The following is a 25,400-nucleotide window of genomic DNA, read 5'->3' as shown; positions in this document are numbered from 1 at the left end:
ATGGCACCAAGGGTTTTATGGGGATGAAGCAGGATTTAGTGGCATGAAAGAAGATATAGTCAATTGTTTTGGCATTTCTGGGATAACAGAAATGGCACAAGAGAGGCTTTGGAGGGCTGCGGAAAGTGTCCTGAGAGCCAGTGTAGCTGGCAGCTGCACCCAAGTCCCTGCCTCTGTCCCCTTCCATGTGCGTCAGTTATCTTGGCCAGGTTGTCCCCTGCTAGGGCCTGGCTTTGAGCTTTATGTAAGGACAAACTACAGCTGGGCAGGAGGCTCCAAAGGCCTGTGAAACTTGAAACGGGTGCCATCCCCTCCCTGCCCTAGGCCAGAGAGGAGCCCGAAGCCCTCAGCTCCTCCTGCACAACAGAGGCAACTTCACCTCATCTCTTCCCGGTTTCTTTAGCACTGAGCTCTTGGCCAGGCTCCTGTGGTGAGAAGTGTTACTTCATTGTAATTGTTCAGCAGATCTTTGGCATTTTGTTATGTGCAGCCTCCTGCCCCTTTTCCTTTGGGACCCTCTAGCAAATTGTCCTTCCCAGTGCCAGTTGGCTTTCTGGGGGCACCGGACACCCCTCTCTGGACCTGCTACTACCTCTGCCAAGATATCAAATTGCCACTTTAGATGTTCATTTCGAGGGGATAAGGAATCATAGAATCGTGGATTGGTTTGGGTTGGAAGGGACCTTAAAGATACATCTAGTTCCAACCCTTCTGCCGTGGGCAAGGACACCTTTTACTAGAGCAGGTTAATCCAAGTCCCCCTGCCCTTGAGCACTTCCAGGGAGGGGCTAGCCACAGCTTCCCTGGGGAGATAAAGGCGAGGATCAAGAACGAAGGTGTGGACCCCCTTGTATGCAGACACATGAACTACTGAAAATCCCTTCCTGAAAGAAACCCTGCCTGGAGAAGGACTGGGCTCTCGGGGGTCCCTTCCTGGGACAGCAGCGGCTCAGCCTGTCCCTCCCTGAGCTTCAACTTTGCCCGGGGCAGCGAGGAGGGAGGGGGACGCGGCTCAGCCCAACCATCACCCCCGTTCTGTCCCGTCCCGCCGCCCCTCAGCCCGGGGCTGCCTACCCTCTCTTTCTCTCCCCCCACCTCTTTTCCGTGCTCCCCGGCGGCCTTGCCCGCCCCGCCGGCTCCATTGGCTGCGGGCGGCCGGGGCGGTGGCGGTGGCTGCCATTGGCCTTCCCGGGCCCTCCCAGGAAGTTTAGGGGGGGAGGAAAGAAAAGTTTTTTGCGGTTGGTTTTCTTTTTTTTTGTTTTTTTATCCCCTCCCCCTTCTTTTTCTTTCTTTTTTTTTTTTTTCTTTTTTCTTTTTTTTTTTTAATTAAAAAGAAAAAAAGGGTGTGGGGTGGGGGGGTGTGGGGTGGGGGTTAGGGAGGGAGGGACGGCGGAGCGGGCATGGTGGGGCCGCGGAAGCCGCCCGGCCGCTGAAGCCGTCCCGCCGCCCTGGCTGCCAGCGACCGGCCCCGCCGCGACCCCGGCCCCGCCGCCGGCCGCAGTGCCCCCGCCATGACGGTGAGTCGGGACAGGGGTATGGGGTTTAGGGTGACGGTCGGGGAGTGGGGGTGTTGTCCCTTAGGAAGGTCCCCGGCCGGACCCCGCGGAGCAGCCCGGAGCTGGGAAAGGGTGAAGGGTCCTCAGCTATCAGCCCTTCCTCACCGGGATCCCTGTGCTCCCTGACCAGCCCGGCCACCGCTGCTCCCCGCTTGTCCTCAGGCTGTGGCTCGGTGCCTTCTTGTCTCCCCTCCCCATCACCACCGGGTTTCCCTCCCGGGTTCTCTGGGACCGCTCGGTTGGGTCACTTGGTTGGCATCGCATCTTCGATCGCGGTGGGCACCACCCCACCTGTGTAGGCATCGGTAAGGCCGTGCCTAAAGTGTGGGCCGGGCTGGAGCCTGCCGAGCTCACCGCACCGGTGACCGCAATCGGATGCGAAATCTGAATCCCCCCCCTAGGCATGGGGAGCTCCTGCTCCCTGCGGGAACCAGATGCGGTTTGGGGCAGGGAGCATCCTGCCCCTGGGGCCAAGCCTTTCTCAGCACCGAGGTCTGCCAGCCCTGAGAGGAAAGCTATGGAGCGGAGTGGGATAGTGGAGGTGACAGCCCAGGCTGTCCCCACCAGCATGGGGGTAGTGGGAAAGGGAGAGCTTGCCACCCACTTGCTTCTGCAATACAATATAGATTCGGGAGTTGCATGTATGCTCCAGCCTGGGAGTGGTTTTGCTTCCACCCAACTGAGCTGGAGCGGTTTGGCTTTGTGTTTTGGCCTGGGGCCCGCGCCTTGTGGAGCGGGTTCCCTTTTTGGAGGAGAGGAAACATTCTGCTTTCCGGGAGGCCAAGAGCCCATCTCACGGAGGTGAAAGGACCTTCAGTTCTGGGGAGCTGTTGGAAATAGGGAGAGCAGGAGACATAGCGATGGACAGAGCACACCTGACTGTCCTGTCCCTCTGCTTGGACACTGAGCATTCTCAGCCTGCCACAGTCTCTTCTCCATCCTGGCGCCTCTGTACCACCCAGGAACCATTCCTTTGCTCCCACCCCATTGCCTTTCCTTCTTTGGTGTTTACATTCTTCAGATACTTGAAAACTGTTATCACCTCCCCTGTAGCCCTTCTTCAGCCAGAGCAGGCAGCTGCCTCTCCTTAACCTGCTCTTGTAAGCCAGTCTTTCCAGACATCACCTGGCTGCTTGGGACCCTCTCTAGTGCCTCTAGCTGAACATGTAGCTGGTGGGTGTGGATGCAAACAGGCAAAATTGCTGCTTTTTCCCATGCCAAAGTCTCTCCACACACATTTTGCTGGGTGTGCATCCTGCTGCATCCTTGCATCTCCGGCACCCGGATCTCTCCCAGCAGTTCAGCTTTCCTGAATGTTTCCTTTAGCCACTGCAGGACTGTTTCCTCTGGATGGGGGGTTTGGTTTGAATCCCTCTCTCTTCTCTGCTGGTATCCCAAGTTTATGTCAGATGAGGAAGCTGGATTTTGTGGTGAGGAAGGGGGAAAAAGTGGCTCTAAGCAGTTTGTGGAGTTTGATGTCTCGTCCTATGGTGCCAGCCTTGCTATGACAAGAATAGTTCAAAGCCTGTTCTAGAGCTGTAGCTCCATGTCTGGGCTGGCAGGGAAAACAGGAGCCCTGTGCAATTTGCCAGCTTGGGAGAAGCCCTTCAGGGGGGATTTTCTGGCCACAGCACTGCTTCAGGGGCAGCGGTTCTGGCAGGACTTTGTGCCAGTTTTCCCAGCAGTGTACATCCGGATAACGTTCATTATTTTGTCACCTAATGCTTTGGGATTTTAAATCCTTAGTAAGACAAGACCCAGCTGATCCATACAACAGACCCATGCAGGAGTCCGTTCGCTCCCTCTCTCCCTATATTGTTTTCCAGCCTCTGTGGAGCCTGCCCAGCTCTCTTCTGCTGAGCACACGTGTGTCCCGGGAATGGGGGAGGTTGCGCCCTGACGTTTCGCCTCCTTTCCTTCCCTCCTGCCGCTCCCAGTTCGGAGTCGGAGCTGAAGTCACTGGATTGGAAGGGATAAGGGGAAAAAGGGTGGAGCTGCTGCCATGGGGAAGAAATTTATTTTTGAGGCGCTTTTTCAGGCTGGTGGGACATCCAGGCCCATAGAGGTGGGGATGCATGCATCCCCCTCATCTCCCAGCTGCCATCAACACCCATCTCCTCAGTAGGAGGTGAAGCATGGGAGCCCCTCGTGCCCTTTCTCTTTGTTTTCCCTCCCTCCCCAGATGGTTTGGGGCCATAGTCGGACACTTCTGGCCAGGCCTGGAGCTGTAGCAGCCAGTGACCCTCCCCTTGGCGGGCCTTCTCAAACCAATTGCTGGAGCAGTGGGGTGGGCCAGAACACACTGGGCTCTCGCTACTCCATAACCTTGGGTGTAACCCAAGAGCTGCAGCTTGGCAAGATGAAAGCAAGGGAAGGCTTGGCCCAGCTGGGTGGCTGGGGAACTGGGACTGCTAGACAGGCAGGGCCAGCTGCTCAGCTCATTTGGGGGTGCAGTGTGGGCATCATCATACAGAGCCATCCCTTCTCACCAGCTTGGTCTGAGGTGGCACTTGAGTGTGGGGACTGCTGGTGGCTTCCTCAGGGCTGGCAGGTCTGGTACCCTGGGGCACCCAGAGGTCCAGCTCTGGCACCATCACATCTCCAACACTATTCCCACCTGGTTCAGCTGCAGAAGTAGGGGCAGAGCAGCAGACTCTGGCTTCCTAGGGAGAAGAGGCATTGCTCTGAATAATTTGGTGGTGCAACTTATCCAGAGCCAGTAGCACAGGGAGGAGGGACCAGCTTGAGCCTGCTTGAGGGCAAAGTGAGGGAGAGCAGATCCCCTGAGTCAGCTCTCTGGCACTCCACCTTGGGAAGGAGATAAACTGGTTGGGATGCTGCACTGGTGGTATGAGGTTAGGAGGAGGTGGGGAGTTGGAGGGAAACTTCTTTCTAGCGCAGGCTGATATGGGTAGAACTCAGCTCATCCTCCTCTTTGGTAACTGTGGTTGAGGCTGGGCAGAGGGCAGGTTCTGCAGCAGGAGGGAACAGGGAGAGATGGGTAAGAGAGGAGTCCCAGGCATCTCAGAGAGGGTTGGATCTTGGAGAGGGTCAAGTCTTGGAGAGGGTCAAGTTCTGATTGTGACTGATTTCATCCCTCCCCTGGGGCACATCATTTAAAACACATCACATGTGTTTCCACAGGTTATGTATGTGTGCAGAGAGGGCTGTTTAGTAGAGGATTACTCATGTCTTTAATAGAAGATCAGTGGTGAAGTTACCAAAGTGATGCAGGAGCACAGATTGCTAGGGCTTCAAGATGACATGTCTGTTTTTTTGTGACTTTCTCTAAGGCAAGTCCCATCAGTGGTGGTGGAGCATTCCTTTCTGCCTGCTCCCCTTGTCCCTTCCTCTCCCTCTATGAAGGGAGGCACGTTGTGGAAAACTCCCTGCTCCATATTTTCTTTTTTTAAAAAAAAAAACAAAAAACCAAAAAACAACAACAAAAAACCCCACAAAAAATCCCCTCTTTCCTTATCTCCTGCTTCCTCTTGCAGGAATGACTGCATGCTGCCACTGGAGACTCGCCTTCCACCCCCTGGCATGGCAAGCTCTTTTGTGGGTCTCTCTGACAGTAACCCTCTGTCCTGTTTTATTCTCTCCAGCCAGATCTCCTCAATTTCAAGAAGGGATGGATGTCTATTCTGGATGAGTCAGGAGAGGTAAGCCTGAGGTGGGGGTCTGCCTCTTTCCCCAGCCCTGCTGCTTGAGATCTCCCCTGGTGAGCAGCTGATTTCCTTCCCCACCCTGACTGAGGTCAGTCTCACTGGGAGAGGCAGTGAGAAGCCTTTGGTGGAGGTGCTTCACTCTGTGCGCAGGCATGGAGGTTCACCCGGTTCCCCTCTCCCGGCCAAGGGGCATGAGGAGGAGCTTGCAGGGATGTGGAGTTAAGGGAAAGAAAAAGCCAAGAGGTCACGGTGCAGAGCGTCCCTCCCTGTTCCTATGCTTCCCCTGGTAACTGCCTATCCCTTTCCCTCCTCTCTTTACCCTTCCCTCCCCCTGCCTGATCTGCCTTCAGTGGAAGAAACACTGGTTTGTGCTGACTGACTCGAGCCTGAAGTATTACCGGGACTCGAACGCGGAGGAGGTAAGCAGGGACAGCCTTTCTCCAGCCTTCTCTTCCTTCCCAGCCAGGGGGGTAGGAGAGCACAGCCCTGGTGTGGCCAATGGCACAGGAGAAGTGGCAGCATCCTCTCCTCCTGAAGGGCACTGGAGGTGGCAAGCTGCTCTTTGTTCAGTGTCTGAAGGTGGGTGGGTGGGTGAAGCCTGGGTGCTGTCAGGGGTGGGAGGTGAGGAGTAGGGTTGGTCCTGTGGTTGGGCATCTCTGACGCTCCCCATCCTCGCTGCTGGCTAAAAGAGGCTGTGCTGGGGAGCTGAAACTGAGACCCCCAGTGCTGTGGGGTGAAGGAAGAAGTGGCCTGCACTTTGGTTAGGGTTCTGGCAGGTGATGGGACCTGGTTCAAATCTGGGTTTGCACTGGTGTCTTAGTGGGTGGCTGTGCTTGCAGGCTGATGACCTCGATGGGGAAATTGACCTCCGCTCCTGCACAGACGTGACGGAGTTCGCAGTGCAGCGCAACTATGGCTTCCAGATACACGTGAGTGTCTGACACACAGCAGCAGCACCAAGGGGTTTCCACCAAGGGTGGGAATGCACGCTCCTTCCTCACAGCAAGGGGCAAGCCGTGCAAGCCTTTTGCCAGGACGGTAGCCTGGCAAGGCTGGTTGGTGGCACGTGGATGGCAGTGCTCAAGGACACGAGTGCTACATGTCTGCAAAGAAAAGAGGAGGACAAGGATTTTCAGGGCTGGCTGAAGGCCATTCTGGAGGCAACCCAAGAGCCAAGCTAAATGCCAGGAGTATTTACTTGCCTCATTGGCTAAGGCAGCTTCTCTAGAGCTGCAGGGAGTGAGTACTGCAGATCTGTGTGTACCCTGTGTGATTGTGCTAACAGTAACAAACAATGTGTGCCCTGGATCCAGCTGCAATACTGTCCTGTCCTTGGCTACTTGCTGTAGCAGCAGGAGGTGGCTGCTGAGGCAGCACAAATAATGATACTTCTGTGGGTGTGCAAAGCCCAATTCACAGCCTGGGTGGCCTGCTGTTGCACTCCAGCACCCGTGCCCAGCTCCCAGCACCTGAATGGCTGGATTGCACCAGCTCACGTTTGGGCAAATGTACCAGCAAAGTTTCTTTCGCCTTTGCTTGGAGACGGTCTTATGGAAGGGCAGTGTAGTGGGCTTCCCTGCAAAGAGTTACGTGTCCACTCCCACACCTCCACTGGGCTCCCAGAGCCCATACTGACCCACCACCCATATGAGTGAGTGCCCTTGGGGTTTTCAGGGAGTGAGTGGGAGCATCTCTGATGAGGCCTCTGTTCCCTGTTGCAGACGAAGGATGCTGTCTTTACCCTGTCGGCGATGACCTCGGGCATTCGGCGCAACTGGATCGAGGCACTGAGGAAGAATGTGCGCCCAGTCAGTGCTCCAGACATCACCAAGTAAGAGCTGCCCTCTGCCACTTCTCCTCTTCTCCCTCTTGATGCCCCTCTCCCATGGCAAGCAGGGAGCAGGAAGGCCCCTCTGGAAATCCATCTGCTCTCAAATCAGCCCTGCCCTTCTCCTCTGAACATGGCTTGGATACACCAGCCACTGTCAGGGGTTGAGAGCCTGATGGTTGCTGCTCTTGCACCTGCTTTTTTGTCTTGCCACATCAATTTAGCTTGGTTTCTTCACCAAAGTTTTTGGAAGTGGGGTAAATCCTCCCCCGCCCTGTGGAGGAACCTGTTTTCCTGAGGGATGGGATGCTACAGGCCCAGCTCTGCACTCAGGGTGGGGTTTTGTAAGGCTGGGCTGAACCTTGGGCAGTGCCTCTCCTTCACTGGCTGCTGCTCTGGTTTCAGGCTCTCAGACTGCAATAAGGAGAACTCCATCTGCAACTGTGTCCCCCAGAAGGGCTCACTCCGGACAGAGGAGCAGCAGCGGTCGGGCTCCGAGGGGAACTCAAAGGGCAGTTCCTGGAAGGCAGATGGGCAGCGCCATGCCTTTGACTATGTGGAGCTGTCTCCCTTGCCTCAAGACCCTGGGAATCAGGGGTCCCTGCAGAGGACGAAAGGGAGCTTGAAGATCTCTGACCGAACTCCCAAGCATGAGGAACTGGAGCGGGATCTGGCCGTCCGTTCGGAGGAGAGACGGAAATGGTTTGAGACCCCCGATGGCAGGGTCCCAAACAGCGATGGCCCAACGGGAGACTTTTCCCGCAAGGTGAGGGAGCAGGACCTCCCCACTCCCCCACTTTCGGAGGACCAGCAGATTCGGCTGAATGAGGAGATAGAGAAGAAGTGGCTGGAGCTGGAACGCCTGCCCTTGAAGGACTCGCGGCGAGTGCCCTTGACAACGCTGCTGAACCAGAGCAAAGGGGGCCAGGGAGACACCAATGAGGCGCTGAAAAAGGAGGTAAGAGCATCCTTCCTCTCTGAAACTGGGATTCTGGTGGGCCTTGTTGTGGTCCTTGGCAGCAGGAGGCTCTGCAGAAGAGCAAGGCAGAGGTGCAGGGAGATGTTCTTTCCTTCTGGCTCCATTTTCTACCTCTCAGGTGTATGGGAGCTTTTGCACCCGGTTTAAATGAGGCAGAGACCTGCTCTCACATGCCTACAGAGGTTCTCCAGGCCATGTTTTGGTCTAGGATAAGTTAGTTGGTTGCACTGCTTGCAGGGACCTTTGTTTCCTGCAGGTACGTCCAAAGCCTCTCTAGCTGTTCCCAAGACTGCAAGTGCTTCACCTGCCAGCCTTTAAAAGGAGCTGTGTGCTTGTCCATCCCAGCTATACATGCAGCACTTGTTTCCTCCAGCAAGGATCCACCTATGGAAGCTGGGACATCTCCTCCCCTCCTTTCTAGCACTTAACAGGCTTGGCAGGCTGCTATTCCTGTGAGAAGCAGATGTCTCCATTGGTTAGGCATGGTCATCCCCATCCCTAGAGTCAGCCCAGAGTTCAGATGTGGTGCACTGGTAGTGCTGCAGCACTTTTTCATCCCTGGCTGAGCATCCCTCATCCTTCCTGGCACAGGTTCAGTCACTGAGGGCACAGCTGGAGTCCTGCCGGGCCCAAAATGAGAGCCTTCAGGAAGTGACAAAATCCCAGGGAGATGGACATGTGCCCCGGGGATACATCTCGCAGGTGAGCAGGGTGCTGGACACGGGACCCTGGGATCACTCCCAGTCTCAAACTGGCAAATGCTGGGTGGGACTCAGCTCATTACTGAGAAGGTATAGCTAATCATTGGGTTGCCATGGTGACCCTAACTAGGCCCACTTGTAATCAATGTGAATTATGTAAAGGCTGGTGTGTGTTGCCTGGCCTTAAAGGGACCAGAGTATAAACAGGGAGGAGGAGGAGGGTTAGGGTAGGTGTGCAGGATCTGTGCCCTGCTTCTTGTGTGGGTGCGATGCTGGACTGAACTGGGAGGGTGAGCTGTGCCCCAGCTCAGGAGTGGGTCAGCAGCTTTCTATTGAGCCACCTACACATTCCCTATTAGTTTGCAACTTGCCACATGTGGTTCTTATTAACAGAGGCTCCCTAATCCCCTGTTAAAAGCAGTCTGTCAGGCCCTGCGGAGCTCCTGTCCCTGCCAGAGCCCGGAAGGTCACTTTGACAGCACAGCCCGTTCATTTGCTGGGACAGCGTGTGAGAAAGCCCTCAAGGCAGAGTTTCAGAGTTTGCTTACGCTTCAGCCTCTGGCTTCTCTTTGTTTATTTGTTTTCTCCCTCCATGGACTTGTCCAAATCAAGCTGGGTCACATCCCACAGGGATTTCCTGGGGGGAGGCTGCCGTTCCACTGTGCTGTGGGGATTTCAGGATGTGCCCTGTGTCTTGAAAGACACCAAGGGGGAAGGAAGTTGGGGCTGACCAAGCCTGTTGCACAGTAGGTTGGCTGTACCTAGCTCACATAAAGAAACCCACAAGTTCCATGGTGCCCAGCCCAGCCACTTACCAGTCACTCTGTCAACCCAATTTAATACTTAAAGTTCACAGGCCTCTTTATGGTCAAAAAAAGCAAAAGGAGTGGAGAGGAATGCACCTAATATTCCTATTAGCTTAGATCAAAAGGCAGCATTTCATATCTGAGGCCAAACTTGGCCTTTTCCCAAAGGGCTTGTTCTCCCTCAGTCTGCCAAGGTTCACAGCCAGCCCATGAGACGGTCACTAAATTGATCCTGCACCCTTTCCTCTCCTTTGACTGATCTGTGAAGCTTTCCAGCTTCCCTGTCTCAGCAGGGAGGAGTAGCTAGCAAGGACTTGTATTCCCACAGTGTGTTGCAGCTTCCTATATGTCAACCCTTGCCTTTGTACCAGGGGAAGGAATGCGACAGCAAGGGGCTGTTAGGGGGTGCAATGGCTTCTTAGCTCTTTGCTGACATCTTAGAGGCCTTGGCTTTTTAAAATAATACTCTGGCACAATTTGGTGGTAGTAAGTCTTTTCCAAGTGACCTGCCGGGGTGTTGGTGGTGGTGTTGCCAGGGTCTATGGGGAGAGCAGAGGCATAGCTCTGTGTTGGGAAGAGCTTGCTTTGCTGTAACACCACTTGACTACAGTGTTTGATTTTGAAAGAACCATCCCCTTGGACTCTGAGCCATCAGAAAGGAGGGCAAGCTGTGTGAGGAGGATCCCTGACCATCAGGCTCTGGGGGAGGGCTCTTTGGCAGCCTCTGTCCTGCCACAGGACATGCAGGGTGTCACTTTTCAGGAGAAGAGGCTCAGTTTTCATTTATTCCTGGGCAAGCTACTTCATTTAAAAGGCAGATAGCAAGATGTGGTTCACACTGTTGATCTCCAGCAAGGCAGTGCAGCCTGGTGGAGGGGTCTGGGCATAGGTACTGGGCTCTCTCATCCCAGCTCTTTGCACAAGAGAAATAATCCTGTCTCGCTGCTTCAGTATTAAGACCAAGAGGAACACTTCTTGTTCCATGAAGCATGCAGGGCTTGCAAGATGTGTGGCCCTCTCAAATGGTTGTGTTCTGTGATAGAAGTGTCACCTCGCTTTTCCAGGAGGGTCTTTTCCTTCTGAAGGGGTCTTGCTTCTCTCAGAATGGCTCTGGACTTGGGTGAGGTTTGTAAAGCCAAACATCAGCCCAGTCAGATGCCTGTCATGGCTAGAGTCCCTGCATGCCTGGGACCTTTTGAGTCCCTGACCCTTCCTTTCCCTGGCATGGCAGGAGGCCTGTGAGCGCAGCCTGGCTGAGATGGAGTCATCCCACCAGCAAGTGATGGAGGAGCTCCAGAGGCACCACCAGCGGGAGCTGGAGCGGCTGCGGCAGGAGAAGGACCGGCTCCTGGCAGAGGAGGCTGCAGCAACAGCAGCAGGTAGGAGTGGACACCAAGTCATGCTGTCCCTCTGGGGTGTCCCTCCCACCTCTCCCAAATGTCTCTTGCAAGAAATCAGTCATCTGGAGACACCTTGCTGACCCTCCTACTGTCAAGCGGATGCTTAGCACCTTCTTGTCAGCAGGCAGGACTGGCAGAGGTGGTGGGGAGCTCCCACGCTGCCCTATGTTAGTCTCCTTGGCAACACCTGGCACATCAGGATGATTCTGGGTCATGGAGAAGGTGGGGGATGTCCTGAGGACAGAAAGCAAGAGCTTGGCTGGTTTCCTGGAGTAGTTTTCCCAAATGTGCTGGAGCTGGCACAGCCTGATGTCTCATCTCTTGTTGTTCCCCTCTGCAGCCATTGAGGCAATGAAGAAAGCCCACCGGGAGGAGATGAATAAGGAGCTGGGCAGGTCACGAAGCTTCCAGCAGTGCAGCTCAATCCCTGATGCCGTCCAGAAGCAGCACCAGTAAGAAAACAGCTCTCCCACTCCCCTTGCTTGATGCCACTGCTTTATGCCAGTCCCATCACACCCCATCTGGAACTGTAGCCCCCAGCTGTCCCCCCTGCTCTCTCCCCAGGAGTAGTGGGTGCCCAGTGGTACCTGCCAGGGCTGCTGGAGCTGTAGGGCAGGGAAGTTTATTCCCTGCTTGGCTATTTTCTCTGTAGCATCTCTGTTTTTCCTGTAGCTTCTTCCTTTCTCTTCTTTATGGATAGCTCCTCCACTTCTCCTGCATGGCTTGAAGTTCCTAGAGCGCCACGCTCATATGTGGGAGACTGGGAACTGAAGCCTTTGTCTGCAGGAGACATTATTTTGTGCCAAGGACTGATGTGGGCAGAGGCTGCCTGTGGCAGGGGGGGAAATGATGCTGGTGGTCAAGGTCCAGTGAGAACTGTGGGGCAGCAATGAGCCGATGACTCTTTGACAGGTTGGACATCGATTCCCTGAAGCGGGAGCTGCAGGTGCTTTCTGAACAGTACTCCCAAAAGTGCCTGGAAATTGGAGAGCTCACCCAGAAGGCAGAGGAGCGGGAGCAGACACTGCTACACTGTCAGCAGGAGGGGAAGGAGCTCCTCCGGAAAAACCAGGCAAGAGAGAGGCCTTTCCTGCCAGCAGAGAGCACAGAGCACATTCCTCCCTCGTACGGCACAGCCCTTCTGATAAAACTTCCCTATTTGTTCATATTTCTTTGCTTCTGAGATTTTATCATCAGAAAAGGAAAAAAAAAAAAAGAGTTAGAGGCTGTGGATGGGCCTGCCCTAACTATGCTGTTAAATTCAGTGAGTGTATTCTTCACTACTGGTTGTAGGTGCCACCATTGTGTATGGGCAGGGGGTTACAAGGAGGTCTCTAAGCAGGGACAGGGCTGGCATGAATCATAGAGTGGTAAGAGTTGGAAGGGACCTTAAAGATCATCCAGTTCCAACCCCGCTGCATGGGCAGGGACACTTTTCTTTAAATCAGGTTGCTCAGAGCCCCATCCAACCTGTCCTTGAACGCTTCCAGGGACAGAGCTTCCACTACTTCCCTGGAAAACCTGTTCTAGTGCTTCACCACCCTCTAACTAAAGAATTTCCTCCTGCTCTCTAACCTAAATCTCCCCTCTTCCAGTTTAAAACAATTACCCCTTGTCCTCTCACTGCAAGCCCTTGTAAAAAGTCCCTCCCTAGCTTTCTTGTAGTGTTGGAAGACCACTATTAGGCCCCCCTGGAGCTTTCTCCAGGCTGAACAACCCCAACTCCCTCAGCCTGTTTTCGTAAGAGAGGTGCTCCAGCCTTCTGATCATTTTCGTGGCCCTCCTCTGGATACTCTCTTAACAGGTCCACATCCTCCTTGTGCTGGGGGCTCCAGAGCTGGCCACAATATTCCGAGTGAGGTCTTCACCAGGGCAAGAGCAGAGGGGTAGAGGAAGATGGAGAGGTCAGGGCAGCAGAGAGGCCAGTGCCCCGGCTAGCCTAACATCTTTCACGTTCTCCCACAGGAGCTGCAGACCCGCCTCTCGGATGAGATCGGGAAGCTGCGGAGCTTTATTTCATCCCGGAGCTCTGGGGACCGCTCAGCACACAGCAACGAGCGAAGCTCCTGTGAGCTGGAGGTACGGCAGTGCCCCCGGGCTGCCCCGCTGCCTCCATCACCGCTCTGCGACGGGGGGCTCCTCCTCGCAGCACTTTTTTGGGCTTGTAGCAGGTGGGGTGGGGGGTGCCGGATGGAGCAGTGGGGTCATGCAGGAAGGAGGTACGCAAGCTTCCCCTCCACCGCTCTCCCGGGGCACTCGCACCGCTTCCTGCCCCGGCCCTCCTGGCCCTTCCTTCCTTTGCCATCGCCGCGCTTGCGCGGAGCCCGCCCGCGGTAGCTCTTGAGTCACCTCTGGTTCCTCTCTCCCCTTCCCGACCCAGATGCTGCTGCGGGTGAAGGAAAACGAGCTCCAGTACCTAAAGAAAGAAGTGCAGTGCCTCCGGGAGGAGCTGCAGATGGTGCAAAAGGTTGGTGTTTCTCGGGAGGGAGGGAGGGAGGGGACCACCAGGGCTGCGTGTCAGCAGGGTGCTGCTGGGTTTGATGGGATGCTCAGGGCAAAACTCTTGCCACCTGTGCTCCTCATTGCTGCTCACTCCCAAGCACACAGCAGCCACAGCACCTTGTAAGAAGGGAGAGAGTTGCCTTATAAGGAGGGAAATGTCACAGACTTTGCTGTTGGGTTCCCCAGGTATATGGTCATATAAGCAGTGAGTCTGTCTTTCCCAGGTGGGAAACCTGAATAAAGCCTGCTCAGCACTCTGTTTCCCCAGGCACCTTCTCTCCCCCTATCTGTCCCTTTGCTGGATGGATGTGCTTCCATGGGCACTGCTGTTGGATGTGCTGCTTAGTCTACTGCCAGCAGCTCCTTTGGAAGGATTTTCCGAGACCCCTGCCAAAGTAGAACCTGAAAGAGGCTTCGAGATTCACTGATGCTTCAGGAATTTATGACTTTCTCATTTATAATTTTTGCCATATAACCAGCTGGTACCAGCCCTTTCAGTGGCCTGCATCTACACTGAAGTTTATTTTTCCCATACAGCTGGCCCAAACACATGTGAGCCATGGTAGAGTTCACTTTGCCTCCTCAAGCTGATGTTCTAGAGCCCTACTGCCTTCCTCCCTGGCCCAGAGTTAGGGAGGCTCTACCTCTGCTCTCTTCTTTCTTTGTGGCTAGGATTGATACAGGCTTCAAACTGGGGTCTGGTTCTCCCCTACTCACCTGCTGGCCCTTCTGCTGGGCTTGCCTTATTGCCCCCCTCCCTAGTAACAGCCCTAAAATTTGCTGACCCCCCTCTCCCTCCTCTGGCAGGATAAGAGATTTGCCTCAGGGAAATACCAAGATGTCTATGCAGAGCTGAATCATATTAAGGTGCGCTCAGAGCGAGAGATTGAGCAGCTGAAGGAGCACCTGCGCCTGGCCATGGCAGCTCTGCAGGAGAAGGAGTCACTATGCAACAGTGTTGGCAAGTAAAGGTGAGCATCAGGGTTGCTGTGACATCCCCTCTGCATGCAGGTGGCTGAGAGTGGCTGCCCCCCTGTGACAGAGGGATGGAAGGTGCCAGTTCCTCCTCCTTTACTCAGTGCTGAAACTTTAGTCTTAAACTCTTCCTTCTCTGCTTCTTGCATTCTCTCGTCCTGCACCCCTGGCCCTCCTGTTGTTCTTCCAAGGTCCCCAGCCCCTTTCTCACTGTGCTGCTCTTGATACTCCAGCAGCCAGCACCAAGCACTGCTGGCCTTCACCTCCTGTTTTGGGTGACCAGCCTAGGGGCACTGGTTATGCACTTCCTACAAAGGTGATTTTCTGCTGTGTTTGCCTTTGAAGTGGTTTCCCTATCGCAGCACAGAAGTTTTTATGTCTGCATCTAAGCAGCCCTGCCTAGACCCAGCCCACCTCCCACTGTTGCCTACAAACATCCCTGTCACAGCTGGGGAGGGAAGCAGGGTGACAGCAACCAGGGTGCCCTGCTGTCCAGAGTACTTCTGCTTTTTTGCTTGGATCCTGTGGAAGATCCAGACTGGGGTCATCCCACTCCATCAGCACTTGCTGGTGAGCACTGAGATGAGTGGGTCTCTAGCAGGACACCAAGACAGCCATCTCCTGGAGGAGCAGAAGGGACAGTGTTCGGTGGAATCTTTCTAAACTGTTTCTGGTTTTGTCTCTCTCTAGGACTGCTCTTGGTTTGTTTATCTGTTCTTGTTTTGTATTTGCTCCGCTCCTCACTTGCAGGGAGGAGGAGGTTGAACCCCATCTGATATCGGCTTGGTGAGGAATCTCGCCCACCCCCCAGCTTCCTCACTGCCCTCCCAAAGCTTTTTTGATGAACCCTTTTGTCTGCATACCTGAGCACGTTGTTTGGACTGGCTCCTTACATGCACCTTCTTCAGGATTTTATATGTGAAAATTATATTTTATAGAGGATTTTTTTCCCCCTTGAGAAGAAGGGGAAGAGGAGGGGGGAAACTTTTTACTACATCAACGTTTTCTAACCTGCAAGAGAATCTGTTTTTTCCCTCCTGCCCGAGCCCCGTTGCTCCCAACCACACAACCACTTTTGGCACCTATTCCCTCTTTTCCAAATATCTCTATGCACCCCCTGGCATGTATGGTGAGGACCACGCTCCCCCTTCCCATGCCACTCCCAGGGACCTGTGGAGAAGACATATAAGCCATAGGAGGGAGCTGCTGGGGCAGTCTGGCATGGACTTGCTTGCCTGGGACTTTTGAAAGAGGAGATCTTGGCAAGAGTCTGCATGATCAAGCTATCTCTCTCCGTGACTGTCCTTTGGCTCCTTCAACAACCTGAACTGGCAGGGCCCCAGAGCCATGGGCTTTCTCCTTTCCAGGGAAGAGGAGCTGTGAGGCTGCTACTGCACCTGCCGGAGCCAACACCCCAAAGATGGCAGCTGCTGCTGCTCTGCTGCGCCCTTCAACTTTTAACTTAATAAAATCTTCCCCTGTCACTGTGGGGGTGTCATTTTTCCATGTCCCTGTGTGATTTTGGGGTATCCTGACCCATCTTTCCCTCTGCATTTGGGGAAGGAAAGCACCCCAGGTCCAGAGAGCAAGAGAGACCTGCAGTCCTGTTATCCAGCTGTCTGCTTCACCTTTGGGTTTGGTAAATAATCTCCTTCACCACACCTCTGAAAATCCCACATGGACCCTCAACCCTGTGGAGGAAGAGCAGGGTTTATAAATCCAGTATTGGCAGGGGCAGACGGCACTGCAGATCGCTGGCAGAGTAAATAAACAGTAGTAAATAAAATGTGCAGATCCTGGGGGAGATCAGAGGGATCTCAAAATGCTTTCCTCATCCTGTTTTTAGATGAAGCATGCTCTTTTTACGGCAGGGTGGAGGACCTGGAGGCAACTGCTCCTTGTTCAGCCCCATCACAGTGTAAACCTGAGCTGCTGCTTTGTAGAGAGGCTGCTGGTAATTACAGAAGAGCCCTAGTTGTGAGCTTGCACCAAAGCAGGAGTCACCATCTAAAAGAGGGGAAGGCAAAGGGCTCAAGGAGGACCTTGGATGGAGGTGACAGATGCATTGGTTTGGAAGCTGAAGTACCACAAGACATGGGAGCAGAGCTTAAGGACAGGGTGACAGCCACAATGAGGGGAGCTAGGGGGCCAGACCTTCACCTAGCACATCATAACCTCGACGTGGTGTTGGTAGCCCCTGGGACAGGGTGGTGCTGACAAATGCAGACTCACTTCTCTGAGAACCCAGCAGTGGTGACTGTTTTCCCTAGGTAGGCCAAGCCCTTTTGTACCTCAAGAATTCCAGTAAAACTGGGTTTCAGGCTTTCATCATGCATGTGAGGCCCTTGGGCAACCCAGTGGATGGTGCAAGAGGCTGGGTGCTGAGCTCAGCACCTGGATCCCCATCGCACCTGCACAGAGCTGGGGCTTGTTCTGGCAGGGGCTCAGCCTCCAGCCTGGAAACCCTCCTGTCCCTGTGTTCCCCAAAGTTCAGGTTTTTCCCTGCACATCTCAGCAGGATGTGCATGTTGCTGCTGAGTTCGGGATTGGGTGAATGTTTGACATGCTGCAGGATGGAGATGGGAAGCAAAGAGGGAACAGAGTAGCTGAGGACAACTGCTTCCAACCAGCAGGGGATGGGCTTGCCATGGGGGATTGGTAGGGACCAAGAAAGGAGGGAAACAAAAGTGGGGTTCAAGGCACAGTGTTAAAGACTGATGTGTGTGTGTGTGTTTGTGTGTGTGTTTTACAAAAAGCAACCACTGAAACAATAGTCTGTGTGGTCATACCTTCTGGGGGAGGAAACATGGACAAGTAGGGCACCGGTGGCAAGTGGAGGGTGAGCAAGGAAGGGGTGAGCTGCAGACCCTGGTGTGCACAGTGCTTGGCGTGCTGCCCACCAGCCCCTTCCTCAAAGGGTTCCCTATCTTCTGTTTGTTTGGGTTGGTTTGCTGGGGTGGTGTTTACTTTTTTTACCCCCCCCCCTTTCCTGAGCAGGGGCTGTTGACACCGATAAACATGTCACGTAAGCACAGGCAAAATGTGCAGGCGCCTGACATGCGGTCGAGCCACCCCTCCTTCAGGCACTGCGGCTGCAGATCAGCTGCCAGATGGGTAGGAGCCTCCTGTCACCCCAAAACGGCGTGGGGCTAATCAGGCAGCCCCCATCTCGCCTGCAGAGGGGAGATAGGGACACCCCGTCGTCTCTGCATCACTATCTCCTGGGTGCAGGGGAGCTGGGTGGAGGGGTGAGTGGCGGGGAGAGGAGACAACCAAAATGCTGATGGGTGACAGGCGAGACAGCTGGCAGAGTCCAGAAAGCATCCCGAGGTGATGCTCGGGCCACATCCTCTTGCTCACAGCCAGGCTGTGTCTGTGAGACTGGTCCCAGCCTCATCCACAGGGAAAACTGTGGCACCCTGGCTGGATGACAGCTAGAATAGCAACATCTCGCATGAGGAGCTTGCTCTTAAAAAAAACAAACCAAACCATAAATCTTTTGAAAGAGTGGTAATGGGTCCAGCAGCCAGAGGCAATGTCCCTTGCCATCTAAAAGCTGCTCTGGCATTAGTGGTGGCTGGGCTGAGTGACTTCGTGCTGGGCTGACCACAGGGCACAGCAAGCTGGGGGCTCAGGGCTGAAACTCTGATGAGCACAGCTGGAAAATCAGCCAATTTTCCTGTTTTGCCACTTAGAAAAAAAAGCACTGGAGCGCTTGGGTCTTGAGTGCCTGTGAGGCCAAGTCCTGCTGCTGGGGCTTTTGAGCCTCTTTGAAGATGGAAACCAGGTAACATGTAAAACATCACTGGCATTAGTCACCCAAAGTGCCCCAGTGCACTTGGATGCCAAAGTGCAGCCGTCCTGGCCCTACAAGGCAGGGACTGGTACCCATCAGATACATAACACATCCACAATGGACATGGTTTGACCATTTAAGATGAAATCTGCAGCTGGAAGTGTGCAAATCCCCATGAGGTCTGGCTGAATGCAGCATGGGGAGGGAGGAGAAGGTAACAGGGATTATGGAGATGATTCCTCTGCAAGGCCCTGTGTTCTGGGGTTTGTCAGAGAAGTGGGATTTCCCAATCTTTGCCTAGTAATGCCAGAAATGGGAGGCACAGGAGGCTTGGAGAGGTTGGGTAGCTCACCTTGAGGAGAAAAGGAGCCACAGGGGGTAACCAGCCCCACCCTGGGTATTGGGGCAATTCTTTTGTCAAAAAATACAGGCAGGAGCCCGAGTTCACATGGCAGCATGGGTGGCTCGTGGGAACAATTTTTCCTTCTGGATGAGCCCCCTGTGCAGCCTGCAGTGGGGGTGCTGGCAGCACTGGACCCCACTCTTCAGCAGCAACAGGGCTTGCATTGCCCTGCAGAATCTGCATCCTACCTTCAACCCCAGCATTCTGCTAGGGTCCACAAAATCCTTCTTGATCCTGGCCAGCAGATGTTAAGTCAGCACTAGTAGAGCAGTTCAAGGGGTGCTTGCTGGTGTCAAGTGAGGTGCTTAGGGTTTACTTTGACCAGGATCCACCCCCCATGTAAAAGGCCCATGGCAGCCTGCTAAGCTGTGACTACCTATTTGCTTTGACTCTTCCAAGTTGCTTGGGGGCATGCAGTGTTCCCTCTCTTTTGACTGGCTAAAAATTAGTTGGATGAAAGGGTTGGAACCCCCATGTATAGAGGAGAGGGTGTTTGTGGGCAAACAGCAGCACCCGCTGGAGGAGGCTGAGCAGCCCTGAGTCAGCTGCAGAAGTTGCCCAGGTGACTGGTTGAGATTAGACCTCTAATTTTCAGCTGGCTAAAGTCAGGTAGAGGGCCTGCTCTCTGCCCCCCCTGCCCCCACCCTGCTGCTCCCCATGGCCACTGCTCTGCCCTGATAATGGCTGCTGCCTGGTTTTTCAGGATTAAAGGCTCTGCCATGGTCAGCCTGAGATGCTGTGCCAAGCCCCGGGGGGCTGGGGTACAATGTTTCTACCCACCCAGCCTCCTCACCCCCTCAGAGCCTGGCATGCTGGTGAGAATGATGCTGACGGTTAAAAACTTGGGCACAAATAAAAGCAGATGGTGCCTTATCTGCATGCACCCAGGTTGCCTACGTGCAGGCAGCCAGCCACGGCAGTTTATTCCTGGCTAGGAAAAAATGAGAGGTCCTTCAGCTGGGACAAGGGTTGTACAGAGGCCACCAGAGCCTGCATATGGGGTGGGAAGAGATGTATTCATTAGGTCTTGAGCCAAAACAAAACAAAAAAAAGAGTAGCCCAAGAGAGGTGGAAGTGTGGTTGATCCTCTGTAATTATGAGTTTTTTGCTCTTAATAAAGATCGTGTGGTTGGTAGGTGCTGGGAAGCTGTCCTGCTCCCCAGATGAAGCAGGATATGTGGAAGAGTGGCACTGGGGAGGAAGGGACAAGGGGATGCCCCCAGTGAGAAAGCATCAAAATGCCAAGGGCTTCATGCTGCACCCTCCTCTAGTATGTGTGTATGTTGGGGAGAGAGCATCAAAGATTTCTATTTCTATTCTTTTTCTTTCCACTCCTTCTGTTCTTTCTATTCCTATTGTTTCCATATGTTTCTATTTATGCGTATTTATATATATCTGCACCTATTTTTATCTATACTTCAGTGTGTCTCTAGCAGGTGGTTTTCATGCCTCTGGGTTTACAGGGTGCAGGGGGTTACAGGAAGGTGCTACCTGTGTATTTTAATGCCCTAATGAAGTGCTGGAAGGTTTGGAGGTGCTGGGGTTCACCTCTGAGGGCTGCGGGTCTGTCAGTGGGCTCAAGGTGGCTTTGCCCGGGTGTTTTGAAGAAATAAGGGGTAATTTGAAATCCTACTGGTAAGATGATGATAGTGGCTACATTTAATCTCCCGGGAGCAGCTGACAGCTTGCCCAGCTCCAAAAGGATGGCTGATGGTTGCCATCAGATATCCCTGCTCCATCACCTCCTAAAGACTTGTGTTCCTCCTGCTAAAAAGAAAAAGAAGGGACAGCTTGTTTTTTGTAAAGGGGCTGCTTGTTTTTTTGTGGTCCCCACCACACACACATGAGGCCTGAGCTAATGTCCCCAAAGTACCTGGTGAGGAGCAAAGAAGGCAGGGGAGGGGGGCAGAGGCATCCAGCTGTGGCTTACTGCTGCTGAGCCTATTTTTAAGCTCATTTTCTCCTTGGTGTCTCCTACCTAGTGTTTCTCCTTATCCCCTGATGTTTCTCCCTGTGTCCTTCCTTGTCCCTCCCTGATGTCCAGCTTCCCTCCAAGTCTCTCTCCACATGCCCTAATGCCACTCCAAGTGTCACAGCCCGGCCTCTCCCTGTGTCCCCCATGTCCCCAGTTGCTTCTCCTTGTGGTTCAGCATCTCCCCCCAGTATCCCTCCTTGTCCCCACTCAGTGCTCCCACAAGTGTCCCTCCTCATCTCTCAGCAACCCCACTACTGTGTCTTCTTGTACCCACCCCATGTCTCCCAAGCTGCTCCTTCTCGTCCTGCTGTCATCCTTCTCCAGTGTCCTTCCCCATCTCCACCCAGTCTCCCCGAGTTTCCCTCCTTGTCCTGCTGTTGTCAGCCCCCAGTGTCCCCTCCTTGTCCCCTTGCTGTCACCCCATTGTCCCCCGTCCCTCTCCCCCTCGCCCCGTGATGTCTCTTCCTGTCCCAGACAGGCGGGTGGCCGGGGTGGCTCGGGGCGTGTCGGGGGACACACGGGGACAACAGCAGCGGCGGGCGGCGCTCACGGGCGCGGGGCAGTCCTCCCCGCGGTCCGCACCGCGCCTTTAAAAGGGCGGGGGTGGCGGGGGCGGCGGCCACGGCTGCGGTGGCGACAGCGGGAGCAGCAGCAGCGCTCCGGTTCCTGCCGTGGTTCCCCACCGCTCCTCTCCCCAGCCTCTCCCCACCCCGGGGGCTGGGGTCCCATCTTGACCCTAAGGGATAAGCGAGGCGTCGAAGAAGCGTCCACCATGACGGACAGCCCGGCTCCAGCCTCATCTCCGCCGGCCAAACCCAAGCGGCCCAAGGCGCGGCGTACGGCGTCCCACCCAACCTACTCGGACATGATCGCGGCTGCCATCCGGGCCGAGAAGAGTCGCGGCGGCTCCTCGCGTCAGTCCATCCAGAAGTACGTGAAGAGTCACTACAAGGTGGGCCGGAACGCCGACGCACAGATCAGGCTCGCCATCCGACGCCTGCTTGCCACCGGTGTCCTCAAGCAGACCAAAGGGGTCGGCGCCTCTGGCTCTTTCCGCCTGGCCAAGGCCATCAAGAGGAAGAGGTCTCCGTCCAAGAAGAGGAAGAAGGGGGCACGGAAATCCACATCACCCCGGAAAGCGGCGAGGACCAGGAGAGCCAGGTCACCGGCAAAGAAGCCCAAATCTGCCGCCAAGAAAGCCAGGAAGAAGTCAAAGCGCAGCCCGAAGAAAGCCAAGAAGCCAAAGACTGTTAAGGCCAAGTCGCTGAGGAAGCCCAAGAAGGCAAAGCGGTCAAAACCCAGAGCCAAGTCCGGCGCCCGAAAATCACCCAAGAAGAAGTGAGAAGTCTAGAGGCTTTTTGGTACTCTCCCCATTGGTTTCTGTAAATAACTTTTGCCTTTATTTTTACCCCTTTCTATTGAATTATATAAAGAATTATCTGTCCCTCTCTGGAAATCGCTAAAACAAGGCAGTTAAGTGAAAGAAAAAAAGGAACATGATTGGTATGGAGAGTTCCCATTTTTAAGAGTTACTGGTCTGGGTTTTTATTTCGATGTCTCAGAAATTTCTTGTGTCTGTGTCTGTTGTTTTTGATCGCCGGGCTGCTTGCGGTGTGTTGGGAGGGATGGTGACTCCACACTTCTTGTTGAGGCCGTACAGGATCTCAACTCCTGATCCTGCCTCAGCTCTCCTGGGGGGTTGGGTGTTTTTTGGGGCCAAGTAAAGACTCTCCCGGTATCAGAGGGAAAGTGGGAACATAGAGCTGAGAGACCCATGGTTTTCCTCAGAGGAGGAAAAGGGGCTCCCTGCTCACTTCTCCACCAGGTCCGTGGGGCCAAGGTGAGGTGTGCTGGGCTGGTGCTGGAGATAACTCCAGCCTGCAGATCTGGGTGCTGGCAGGGACTCATGGGACAGGGAGGGGACGGAGGAGATGGAGCAGGTCCAGGATCTGTCCACATTTGCCTTCGAGGAGTTGGAGATGTCCTGCCAGCAGGAAAAGGCTGATCCCTGGGGGAGAAGGGACAAACACGGTTATGAGGGGTGTTGCTCCCTGGGGAGGAAAGGGGCCCAAGCGTGGCAGTGGGCAGCCATGCAGGCAGGCTGGGGTGGGCATCCAGGGCAGGCTGAGGCAGGACTGCTGGGGATGGCACTGCTGTCACCTCAGGGTGCTGGCTTTGTGCCCAGAGAGGATTGGCATGGCTCCAGGGTCTGCCTGGCCCTGCGTGTCCCCTGCCAGCAGCCCTCCCCAAGCAGGGCTGAGCCGTGCTGACAACCAGGGCTGGCAAGGAGCCTGCGGGCCAGCCCAGCTACTGCTGAGCTGTAGGATCTGACAGCCTCCAGCAGGAGGTGCCTAATCTCCCTTAGCTGGACATGGCTTATCTCCTTGGATGTAAGGATCCTCAACCACCTGGGCCAGAAGGTCCAAAATCCCAGGAACCATATAGGTGGCCAGTCCCCTTGGGCTTGCTGTGCCTAAATCCCATAGGCCCAGGGTCTTCACAATCCCAGATGGTAGCTCCCAGGTCCCTTGGCCCACTTGGGTACGTGGTGCCTGAGCCTTTTAGCCATTGAGGATTCCAAATCATGTCATTCAGAGTCATTAGGAGGCATCTATTCCCTTTGGCTTTTGTTCCCAAGACCCCTGAACCCAAGACTCCCAGACCACCTAGGCTGAAGATCCTAAACACTTTTCAAGAGCCTATTGCCTAGTCCTTCTGGACATGAGCAGTCTAAATCATTCTGGCCACCAGATCTCCAGTTCTCTATAGCAGAAGCTGGAGATGCGTGATCCAGCTGTGCTCTTTGTGTCTGAAGCTGGTGGGTCTGTGGGTCACAAACCCCTTCCACCAAAGGTGTTTAAATTTCTTGGGCTCAAGATTCCTTAGATCTCCTTCCTAGCACATTCTAAACATCCTTGATTATTTCAGCTGGATGCAACCAAATCCTGTAGGTCTTTGGTTCATGACCCTCTGTTTTTGGCACCCACAAACAACCTAGATGAAAGGATTCAAGTCACTGAAGACTCCAGCTCACTGAGGTAGGTACATCTAATGGTCCTGGGCTTGTGGATTCTCGAGGTCTCCATGGTGGCTGGTTGCTCCAGAATCAAAGAATCATAGAATGGTTTGTTTTGGAAGGGATCCCAAAGATCATCTAGTTCTAACCTTCCTACCATGGGCAGGGACACCTCTGGCTACACCAGGTTGCTCCAAGCCCCATCCAACTTGGCCTAGAACACTTACAGGGAGGGGTGCAGCTACAACTCCTCTGGGCAACCTGTACCAGTGTCTCACCACCCTCAGGAAAAAATTTCTTTCTAATATCCAACCTATATCATTCAGTCTGAAATAATTCTCCCTTGTCCTATCACTCCATGCCCTTGTAAAAAATCCCTCCCCAGCTTTCCTGTAGGCCCCCTTCGGTATTAGAAGGCTGCTGTAAGTCCCCCTGGAGCCTTCTGAACAACCCCAGATCTCTCATCCTGTCTTCATGGGAGAGGTGCTCCAGCCCTCTGATCGTCTCTGTGATTCTCCTCTGGACTCACTCCAATAGCTCCATGGCCTTCCTGTGTTAGTGACTCCCAGACTGGACACAGTACTCCAGGTGGGGAAAACCATCTCCCTTGACTTGCTGGTCACACTTCTTTTGAAGCACCCCAGGATATGGTTGGCTTTCAGGGCTCCAAGCACACATTCTGGGCTTATGTTGAGCTTCTCATCAACCCAAGACCTTCTTGTCAGGGCTGTTCTCAGCCCATTCCCTGCCCAGTTTGTATGTGTGCTTGGGACTGTCCTGACCCACGTGCAGGGGGTCCTTGTGCTTGTTGCCCTTGTTGGATTTTGTACAGTTTGCACAGGCCAGCTTCTCAAGACTATCAAAGTCCTCCGGATGACATCCCTCCCTCCAGCACTCTGACTGCGCCACAGAGCTTGGTGTTGTTGGCAAACTTGCTGTGGGTACACTCAGTCCCGCTGGCAGTCATCACAGAGAATAATCATAGAAGTGTTTGGGTTGGAAAAGACCTTCAAGATTATCAAGCCCAACCATTAACCCAGCATTGCCAAGTCCACCCTTAAACCGTGTTCCTAAGCACCACATCTACACGGCTTTCAAATACCTCCAGGGATGGCAACTCCACCACTTCCCTGGACAGCCTGTTCCAGTGCCTGAAAAGCCTTTTGCGGAAGGATTTTTGACTTAGTATCCAATCTACATCTTCCCTCAGTACAACTTGAGGCTACTTCCTCTTGTCCTATTACTTCGGAGAAGAGACCATCCCCCACCTTGCTACAACCTCCTGTCACATAGTTGCAGGGGTGATAAGGTCTCTCCTCAGCCTCCTTTTCCCCAGGCTAAACAACCCCAGTTCCCTCAGACTCTCCTCATAAACCCTGCTCTAAACCCTTCGCCAGCATTTGTTGCCCTTCTCTGGACTCGCTCCTGCACCTCAATGTCCTTGTAGTGAGGGACCCAGAACCGAGCACAGTACTTGCGGTTTGTCCTTCCCAGTGCCGACTACAGGGGGGGGCAATCCTTTCCCTGGTCCTGCTGGCCACACTTTTCCTAATTACAAGCCAGGATGCCATTCCCCTTCTTGGCCAGCTGGGCACGCTGCTGGTGCCTCATATTCACCCAGATGTCAACCAACATCCCCAGCTCCTTTTCCACCGGGGAGCTTCCACTGGAGACTTTCAACACGTTGCAAACCATCTGGCTTTGAGGTGCCTAAACCCCCCGGCACAGAGCCAGTCTCCTCCCTAAAAACGACCCCTTGGAAGTCCTAGAGAAGGTGACTGGGATCGGAGGGGGG

The 25,400-nt window shown here is 54.2% G+C and overlaps 1 protein-coding gene across 4 annotated transcripts; it reads left to right on the top strand.

The window, feature by feature from the left end:
- Window positions 1-1,448: 1,448 nt before the first annotated feature.
- Window positions 1,449-22,137, top strand: TRIOBP (TRIO and F-actin binding protein). Of its 4 annotated transcripts, none has more exons than XM_030458267.1 (14): window positions 1,449-1,517; window positions 5,162-5,218; window positions 5,575-5,643; window positions 6,064-6,153; window positions 6,946-7,055; window positions 7,458-8,010; window positions 8,623-8,733; window positions 10,770-10,917; window positions 11,279-11,390; window positions 11,851-12,010; window positions 12,904-13,017; window positions 13,319-13,405; window positions 14,248-14,411; window positions 15,166-15,710. In XM_030458267.1, exons 1-13 carry the CDS (start codon window positions 1,512-1,514, stop codon window positions 14,407-14,409), a joined length of 1,779 nt encoding a protein of 592 aa, XP_030314127.1. In that variant the 5' UTR covers window positions 1,449-1,511; the 3' UTR covers window positions 14,410-14,411; window positions 15,166-15,710. The 4 variants fall into 4 exon arrangements, with proteins under 4 accessions (XP_030314127.1, XP_030314117.1, XP_030314135.1 ...); XM_030458257.1 differs by having other exon boundaries at window positions 15,106-15,710; XM_030458275.1 differs by lacking the exon at window positions 13,319-13,405 and having other exon boundaries at window positions 15,106-15,710.
- The last annotated feature ends 3,263 nt before the right edge of the window (window positions 22,138-25,400 follow it).

The sequence above is a fragment of the Calypte anna genome, chromosome 1, assembly GCF_003957555.1.
Source record: "Calypte anna isolate BGI_N300 chromosome 1, bCalAnn1_v1.p, whole genome shotgun sequence".
Taxonomy (NCBI): domain Eukaryota; kingdom Metazoa; phylum Chordata; class Aves; order Apodiformes; family Trochilidae; genus Calypte; species Calypte anna.
Note: the sequence above shows the minus strand (reverse complement) of the source record. Positions and strands in the feature narration are given on the sequence as shown.